The sequence below is a fragment of the Neopelma chrysocephalum genome, unplaced genomic scaffold, assembly GCF_003984885.1.
Source record: "Neopelma chrysocephalum unplaced genomic scaffold, ASM398488v2 Primary Assembly neopelma1_201, whole genome shotgun sequence".
NCBI lineage: Eukaryota > Metazoa > Chordata > Aves > Passeriformes > Pipridae > Neopelma > Neopelma chrysocephalum.
Window position 1 is genome coordinate 452,613 of NW_020897863.1, and position 9,251 is coordinate 461,863.

The window sequence follows — 9,251 nt, forward strand, 5'->3', positions numbered from 1 at the left end:
CAGGCTGTCCCTCTCTGGATCAGGCTGTCCCTCTCTGGATCAGGCTGGCACTCTCTGGATCAGGAATGGCACTCTCTGGATCAGGCTGTCACTCTCTGGATCAGGTTGACATTCTCTAGATCAGGCTGCCACTCACTAGATCAAGCTGCTTCATCTTGAGCAGCAGTAGAAAGGCTGTTACAAGGTTGTGAGGTCAACTGGTTCCCCAGTTTAGTTCTTCATTGTGAAAGACTCTGAGAGTTATTCCAGCTTGGCCAGGGTATTAAGGACTGACCTGTCCTGTCGAGTTCCATGAACTGAGTCAGCCCTGAATCTCTGCTACCCTGGATGTGGGATGGGCAGGGCTCTTGGGGGCAGGTGTCTGCCTGGCAGAGCACCCTCCAAGGGGGAGTCACCCTTCCTGCAGGACTGGTTGGGTTGGGAGTTGCTGGCGGCCCCGGGGCCTGGCCGGGAGGTTGGTCAATGCCAAGGAGCGCCTGTTCCTGTGGGAGTGGGACAGTAACCCCGTTTCTCTGGTGCTCCCTCCCTCCTGCAGCTGATCCATGGCACCGTGGTGGACACTGCCATCGTGTTCCCCCACCGCCTGGGGCTGCCCTACAAGCGGGCCCTGCGCACGCTGATGGCCGACTACCTCAAGCGCATCATCCAGGACAACGGTGAGGCCTGGGGGGCTCCTGGCCCGCCTCTGAGGCTCCTTGGCTCTGCCTTCCTCTGCTCCCATCCTCCTGCTCCTAATCTTTTTTCCCTGGGAGTGTTCCCCACGTGCAGTCTGTGCCCCCCCCAGTGTGAGCCCTGTGCCAGGGGCAGCGGCGCTCTCTGCGTCCTTCCCTGGGCCAAGGAGGGGCCAGTGGGGGTGGGAAGGCTGGGGGTGGCTCTGCCAAGGCCTAGTCCTGCCCTCCCTCCTCTCTGTGGTCAACTCAGATTGACCTTCCTGTTTGAAGTGTGGCCTGTTCCCTTCTGTCCTCCCTGACCAGGGCAGTGACTGTCCCCCTGTGCTGACACCTCAAATCCTGGGGGCAGTTCTGGGCCCCTCACGACAAGAGGGACACTGAGGGGCTGGAGAGTGTCCAGGGAAGGGAATGGAACTGGGGCAGGGGCTGGAGCACCAGGAGAAGGGTCTGGACTTCTGAGGGAGCTGGGGGGGGGCCCGGCGTGGAGCAAAGGAGGCTCAGGGGGGACTTTCTGGCTCTCTGCAACTCCCTGACAGGAGGGGAGAGCTGGGGGGGGTCGGGCTCTGCTCCCAGGGAACAAGGGGCAGGATGAGAGGAAATGGCCTCAAAACTTGAGGCACCAGAGAAGGTTCAGGTTGGATATTAGGAAAAATTTCTTCACTAAAGGAGTGGTCAAGAATTGGCCCGGGCTGCCCAGGGCAGTGGTGGAATCACCATCCCTGGAAGTGTTCAGAAAGCAGGCAGTGGTGGCCCGTTGTGATGTGGATTAGTGGGTGCAGCGGGGTTTGGTCCAAGGTTGGACTCGGTGGTCTTGGAGGGCTTTTCCGACCTAAATGGGCTTTTCCACGTGCAGCAGAGGGGTCAGTGCCAGCCTTGTCTCTCTGTCCCCAGTGGAAGGACACGACTCCAGCGAGGACGCCCGGGCCTGCATGGAGCTGATGGTGTGGAAGATCAGAGAAGACGCGAAGGTGAAGCGATGATGACTCACGCCTCGTCCCTCTCCTGCTCCTCCTGCACCTCCGTGAAGCAGTGCAATAATTGCTCAGAGTAACACTGTCCACCCGTGCACAGCAGCATGCTCAGCATTCCCCAGCTCTCCCAGCATCCATGGGACCCCTGGACTGCTGTGGGCACGGCTCAGCTCACACCCGTGGGTCCCCGTGCCCGGGCAGGGCTCTGGGACCCTCCTCGTGCTCCACCCGAGCCATTCTCTGCTCCAGCAGCTGCCTTGTGGGCCCAGCAAGGTGGTTTTGAGTAGCACAGCCAGGGAGAACTTGTTGGTTCCTAGGAGAGGCTTTGTAGAGGTAGGTTGGATATGTGCAGAAGGATCTTTTTGGTTCAGTTAAAGGTAGATCTTGTACGTTGTTTTTTTTTCCAAGTGTAGCTTCAGTTGCCTCTGTGCTCCAGAGCTGGTTGGTTCCCGCAGTGTTTGGAGATGGGGGAGGTGGAAGGAGGTCGGGCAGGAAGCTGTGAGTGAGTGGATTGCAGAGTTGGTGTGTGGCTGGGAGGATCAGGCACCTGGGAAGAGACCCTGTGGAGCTGCAGGAGAGGGAGGCTCTGAGCAGCACATGGGAGAGGAGCAAGGTGGGATTAGGGAATTGCCACGTGCTGTGACCCAGGGGAGGGCTGGCTGGCACCTGGTTCTGCAGGGAAGCCACGGGTGTCACACCTTGCCCAGAGCTCAGGCAGGGACAAAGAGCTCCCAGAGCCAGGCAGGAGAGCAGGCACCCTGTCCTTCCCCAGCCCTGAGCTTCCAGCAGGTCCCCAGCCAGCTGTGCAGGGATCAAGGTTTTGGGGGGACTTGGGTGCAGCTCAGATTGCACCTGAGGGTGGCCTCGGCCCTCTGCAGGACTCCCCACAGCCCGTCCCTCATGCAGGGACTCTGTGCAGGCAGGAGCAAAAGCAATAGGGAAAAATCCTCCTTTTAAACTGGTTTACACGTTGGGTGGTGTAAGGAGAGCAAAGGACCCCGCTGTTGCCTGTCTGGCCCCTGCAGAAAAGCAGCTGCTGGGAGTGTGACTGTCACCCTGGTGTGACTGGGTGGCACTGGTGGTCCCTGCACCCAGACTGGGGCTGTCAGGGGACAGCAGAGCTCAGTGGCACAGCCCCCATGGATGGGGTCTCTCAGCTGGGCTCAGGCAGCAGTTTTGCCCTGTTGTCAGAGCAGTGACCCCCTCACCACCCTGGTGGCACTGGAGTTGTGTCTCCTGGGGGCTGCTGTGGTCCCCGTGTCCCTGCCATGGGCTGGCTCTGTCCCTCTGGGGGCAGAGGGGCCTGGGAGCTGCTGGGCTTTGGTTCCTGTCGGAGCTGGGTCCTGCTCACTCCGTTGTACCCCACTGGGCTCAGGGTTTGGGGATGTGGTGAGTGTCCCCAGCACGTCCTGCTGGCCTGTCCCACCCCGTGGGGAGCATGTTCTGGGCTCTGTGCCCTGGGCAGGGGTGGCAGATCTGCCCCAGCCCCTCCTGGGCTGCAGGGGCTGTTGTGGGCACACCCAGCAGGGTCTCCCCATCCCACTGCTGCCCTCGGAGTGAGGAGGGGGCTGCTCTGCCAAATCCTCCTGGAGCCACCAGGAGAAGTGGAGGCTGTGAAGGTTCCTGTTGCTGCTGAGCCCGTCTGTGCTCCTGTTCCTTACCCCAGGTTTTGGGAATGCAGCTCCCTGCCCCTGCCCCAGTGCTCCACATCCAGCCCTGCAGCCTTGGGACAGCTTGGCCTGTCCCCCTCTCCCATGTCCTGCTGGGAATGGTGCTGTTCCTGCCCAGGCCGTGGGAGAGACATAGTTCAGTGCTTCCTAACCAGGGAGGGAAGGTTTGTTCCTGCTTCTGCCTCCTTTCCCGTGTTTATCCCCCATTTATCTTCACCCCTGGCTGCAGCCATGGAATGTACCTGGAGCAGCCACGTCATTTCAGACCTGGCTCTTGCCTCGAGGTTCCCCCGTTCCTTTACAGGCAGCCCCCTCTCTCCAGGCCTCCCACAGCAGCTCCTGCCCTGGAAAAGCTGGAACACTCTAACATGGACCCCCCCGAGGCAGGAGCTGGTTGCTTGGCTTGATCCCACTGCCTGGGCTCGGGGGAGGCAGGACATTCCTCCAGGCAGGGATCCTGCCAGGCCACGGGACCTCCACCATTTCCCCTTCCTTTCCCAGCTGGGACCCCCTAAAATGAGGCTTTTGGGGTTGGGGTGTGGGGAGGTTGCCTGTTCTGTGGGGAAGCAGAGCCACATCCAGCCACGCCGTGGGTGTGGGAAGGGCAGGTCCTGCCGTGGCCTCCCCAGGGACCCCCGTGGGCACCCTGGCACTGCCAGCCCGGGGCTTTGTGGTGGGCAAGAGCTGTTTGGGTTGTACAGAACGACTGTAACCTGTAACTTTTTGTAATTGTTTTTAATAAAAGGGTGTTGACTAGATGCACGTTCCTGCGTGTGGGACTGCTCTGCCTGCGGCCAGGTTGGGGTCGGGGGGTGCTGGAGCCATCCTGGAGCTGGGGAGGGCCTGGACAGGCTTCCCTGGAACAGCCTGGGCTGGAGAAGTGGGTTCAGCTGTCCCGGTGCACTGGGGTGGGGGCAATTCCAGCCACGAGCACGGACTGGGAGAGAAACTCATGGAGAGCAGCCCTGGGGAGGACTTGGGGTGCAGGGGGATGAGAAGCTCTGCACACCCTGGCCACATGTGCTGGCACCCAGAAACCCCCCTGCCCTGGGCTGGTCCCACAGCATGGGCAGCAGGAGAGGGGGGGATTCTGACCCTCTGCCCCCTCAGGTGAGACCCCCCTGCAGAGCTGCCTCCAGCCCTGGGGAACAACAGCACAAGGACGTGGAGCTGCTGGAGAGAGTCCAGAGGAGGCCACGGAGATGCTCCAAGGGCTGGAGCCCCTCTGCTCTGGAGCCAGGCTGGGAGAGCTGGGGGGGTTCACCTGGAGGAGAGAAGGCTCCAGGGAGACCTGAGAGCCCCTTGCAGGGCCTAAAGGGGCTCCAGGAGAGCTGGAGAGGGACTTGGGACAAGGAATGGAATGACAGGACAAGGGGAATGGCTTCCCACTGCCAGAGGGCAGGGATAGATGGGATATTGGGAAGGAATTCCTGGCTGTGAGGGTGGTGAGGCCCTATCCCAGGTTTCCCAGAGCAGCTGTGGCTGCCCCATCCCTGGAAGTGTCCAAGGCCAGGTTGGACGGGGCTTGGAGCAACCTGGGCTAGTGGAAGGTGTCCCTGCCCATGGCAGGGGGTGGCACTGGATGGGCTTTAAGGTCCTTTCCGACCCAAACCATTCCAGGATTCCATGATCCCTTCAACTTGCAGCTGCTGTTAATCCCTCTCTGTCTCGCAGTGGCTCTGGAGCAGATCCCACACCTTTCCCAGCTCTGTGCCCCTCCATGACCCACCAGCACCGGGGTGAGCAGAGGGGCCTGAGGACCAGGGGTGAAACTGGTGCCCATCCCGACTTGAAGTGCCCAAGGAGGGGGTGCCTGGGGGTGCCACGGCCACACACCCCCTCTGTGCAAACCCTTCCTGCCCCCAGAGGTGCCCCAAGAACAGGGCAGGTCCCGGCTCCTCCTGCCTCTGTCCTGGTGCTGGGATGGAGCCTCTGCATCCCCCCCCGAGCCCAAATCAATCTCCCAAATGGGGCAGGAATTAAAGTGCCAAGCCAAGAGCTGACTCAGCACAGAGGAAGAGGTGAAGGTAAAAAGTTCAAATAAAGAAATAATGGCCCATTAGATGACCTCACTGGCAATGTGTTTTATTTAACGTGCTGCTGATGGCAGGGGGTGCTCGGGAGGCTGTAAAAGTCACACCTGACTCGTGTTCTCAGCCACCTCCCCGGGCCTTTGGGGCACTGGGTGCTCTGGCATCAACCTGCAGGTGCCATCCCATCCCCTGGGGGTGGCTGGTCCCTCTCCCCCTGCCATGTCCCCCCTTTGCAGGTGCTGGCAGGGGAGTGACACCCTGAGGGGACACCTGGGAACCCCCGTGGTGCCCAGAGTACTTTGCTTTGTTGTTGTTTTGGAGCCTGGAGGGTGACAGGGACCCTCCAAGGCTCCTCGGGGCCCAGGGTGGAGGCAGGTGGGGTTTTTAGGGTTATGAGAGCCCTGATCCCAGGGGAGCAGCCCAGACATGTGGAGGGACAGATGGACACAAGGCTGGACAGGACTTGGAGCAACCTGGGCTGCTGGAATGTGTCCCTGCCCATGGCAGGGGGTGGCACTGGATGAAGTTTAAGGTCCTTCCCAACCCAAACCAGGCTGGGATTCAGGGACCAGTGCCCCAGGTGTGTGTTCAGGATCTGCCCCAGAGCTCTGTGACCCTTGTTTTTCCCTGGGAGGTCCTGTCTCCCAGGGGCACTGCCAGAGCTGCCACCAGAACCCCAGTGAGGGGCTTTCCTGCTCTCTGAAACCTTTGCCCCCTTTGTGTGGCTTCACCTCTTGCACCGAGTGTGGCCCCAGGGCCTGGCACTGCCTGTGCCCCTGTCCCTGCCATCCCCTCGGTGTTGGGATGCTGCAGCTGCTCTGGGGGAAGCAAAGGAGCAGAGAGACCCCCAGACCCCCATTCCTTCCCCTTCCCCAACCCCGGGGGGGCTGAGCTGAAATCTGGGGGGGGAAACAAAGCAGTTTGCTGGGAAAAAAGGCTCCAGGAGAGGAGGAGGCTCAGGGGAGACTCATCCCTGTCTACAACTCCCTGACAGAAGGGGGGAGCTGGGGGGGGTCGGGCTCTGCTCCCAGGAAGCAGCAGTAGGACAAGAGGGCTCGGACTTCAGCTGTGCCAGGGGAGGTTTAGGTTGGATATTGGGAAGAAATTCTTTACAGAGGGAGTGATCAGGCACTGGAATGGGCTGCCCAGGGAGGGGGTTGAGTCACCTGGAGGTGTTTAAGCACAGACTGGATGTGGCATCAGTGCCATGGGCTGGGAACCACAGCAGGGTTGGATCAAGGGTTGGACTTGATGATCTCGGAGGTCTTTTCCAACCCAGCTGATTCCATGATTTCCACCTGGGTGGGAGGAGAGGGCCGAGCTCAGAGGTGCTGGTGCATCACAGATCCCCCCCCTTTTGTCCCCCCTGATCCCACAGTGTCCATATGGATCCACGGGAGCAGCCCCAGGCCCCTGTCCCAGTCCAAGCTCTACCAGGGGGTTGGTGCCACAGGGGTGGCCGTGTCCTGGAGCTGTCACACACCCACAGTGACACACAGCAGAGTCCCTCAGGGCACTGTCAGCCTGGGATGGGGGTCCCTGCCCGGCTCTCCCTGCTCCTCCCCTGCCCCTTCCCTTTCCCAAGCAGGGAGGGAGTTTCCAAACCTGACTCAAAGCAGCCTCAGCCCCAAAGCTGCCCCCTGGCAGGGGGAGGGGGGTTTTGGGCAGCCTGGGCCCTCCTGGGGGTGCAGGGTCAATCCATGGCCCTCCTTCCTCACTGCTGCTGAGCCCAGACAACTCATCACACACAGCCCCAGGTGCTCCAGGGTGTGGGGTGGGCTCTGCCTTGTCCTGCAGCACCTTCCCCCAACAAGGGGCATCCCAGGGGTGTCTGTGTGTCAGTCCCTGCCACTGAACCACCTGGCACAGCTCAGAGGTGACCGTGGCCATTGACCCTCTCTCTAAAAACCTTTTTATCCCAGTTTGTCTGAACCCTCCGGGAGGGTGAGGGCTGAGGCAGGGGATGAAGGGATGAGTGTCCAACACATGTCAGGGTCCTGTGTGGAGGCAGCAAAGCTCCTCACGTGGTGACATTGGCATGGTGAGGCCCATGTACCACTGCCAGTGGGGACAGGGATTCTCCTGGGTGGCAGTGCCCCCCCCCCATGGCCTTGTGCCCCTCCAGGGATCACCCTGTGCCCTCTCCATGGCTCTGTATCTCCCTGTGACCCTGTGCCCCTCCAGGGATCACTCTGTGCCCTCTCCATGGCTCTGTACCCCCCTGTGACCCTCTGCCCCTCCGTGGATTACCCTGTACCCCCTCCATGGTCCTGTGTCCCCAAAGTGCAGGGCAGGGGGTCTGTGACACTCCCCAGACATTGGGGTCCTTGCCCCCAGCCCTAAACCTGCCTCAGGGTGGGGTGGGTGACACTTGTGTCACCGCAGGGACTGGGATCCTCCTGCACCCTCCAGCCACCAGTGAGAGAGAGGAACTGGCCACACTGGGCAGCAGAGGCGAGAAACAGGGTCAGCACCAGTGACCAACCCTGTCCCCTCCCCTGGCCCGAGGTGGCTGCAGGGTGGCCTGGAACAGGGGAGGAGGTGGAATAGGAGGGTGGAAGGAGCAGGAAGAAGGGCAGCAGGGACTGGTTGTGCAGGTTTTGGGAGGGGAGTTTTCGGGTGATGGAGGTGGGTGCTGTGGGTGCTCGGGGCATCGCTCGCTCCTGCTGCCACCTCCAGAACGGAGTTTGGGACATCAGTGGGAGCCTGGGAGGTGCCAGCCTGGAGGAGGCCGTGGGCTGCACCTGAGGCTGCTCCCAGGCTGAGAAATAACCCCTGTCCCGCAGGGAAACGCTCCTAAATTATTATTATTATTTTCTCCCGAACAAACGGGGCTTTGTAGCTGCTCGGCCGCTCGGAACGGGGCACCTGGAGCAACCCAGGGCCTGAGGAGGGGGGAAAACCAGGCTCCAGGTTTAACTCTTCCCTGGGAGGGGGCAGGGTCTGCCACGGGGCAGCTCCCACCAAGGGTCTCCTGCACCCAGAGAGGGGACACACTGGGACAACCATTGGAGTGGCAGGAGAGGAATGGATTCACTGGGACAACCTTTGGGGTGGTAGGAGAGGGAATGGATTCACTGGGACAGCCACTGGAGTGGCAGGAGAGAGAATGGATTCACTGGGACAGCCACTGGAGTGGCAGGAGAGAGAATGGATTCACTGGGACAGCCTTTGGGGTGACAGGAGAGGGAATGGATTCACTGGGACAGCCTTTGGGGTGGCAGGAGCGGGGACAGGCTGGGACAGTTATTGTGGTGGTTGTAGGGGTGATGCCTGCACTGGGACAGCCACTGGGGTGCCCAGAGAGGGTCAAACTGGGACAACCATTGGAGTGGCAGGAGAGGGAATGGATTCACTGGGACAGCCTTTGGGGTGGCAGGAGAGGGAATGGATTCACTGGGACAGCCACTGTGGTGGCAGGAGAGGGGACACACCAGGACAGCCACTGTGGCGCCCCAGGAGCATCCTCTGCCCGGCCTCCCGGCGCTCCCTTAATTGCCCGGGGGGGTCACTAATTGCAGGGGGTGATTGATTGGTGAAATGTCACCTCCCCGGCCTCTGTTGCCAGGGTGACCTCGGCCGCTCTCTCTGGTGTTATGGGTTCCCGGGTGCCCAAAGCCACCCCCTCCGTGCCCCTGTAGAGGGAGGAGGGACACAGGGATGGGCTGTGGAAATCCCTTTCCGTCCTCCAAAGCCGGTCTGCTGCTGCAGGAAGCAGAGAGTGGCTGAGTTTGGGGCCGGGGCCTGTCCCTGCTGTGCCCTGGTGGCCACTGGCCCTTCCCGGGGGTGCCGGTGCCACCTTGGGCTGAGGGGGGTTGGCAGGTTCTGGTGCTGCTCGTGCCACAGAGGGAGCAGAGGGTGGGAGGTGGCAGGTGAGGGCCAAGATGCTGAATTCCCTCCTGGGTT

At 61.2% G+C, this 9,251-nt stretch overlaps 1 protein-coding gene across 3 annotated transcripts in view; it reads left to right on the forward strand.

The window, feature by feature from the left end:
- Positions 1-4,070, forward strand: part of REXO1 (RNA exonuclease 1 homolog) — a 45,243-nt gene extending 41,173 nt beyond the window's left edge. For 2 of the 3 annotated variants that reach the window (XM_027703057.1, XM_027703058.1), the window contains exons 15-16: positions 536-656; positions 1,563-4,070. In XM_027703057.1, the coding sequence (XP_027558858.1) occupies positions 536-656; positions 1,563-1,651 (210 nt within the window). In that variant the 3' untranslated portion in view covers positions 1,652-4,070. The remainder of the gene's footprint in view (positions 1-535; positions 657-1,562) is intronic. The other variant, XM_027703059.1, reaches the window with a different exon arrangement.
- Positions 4,071-9,251: the final 5,181 nt, after the last annotated feature.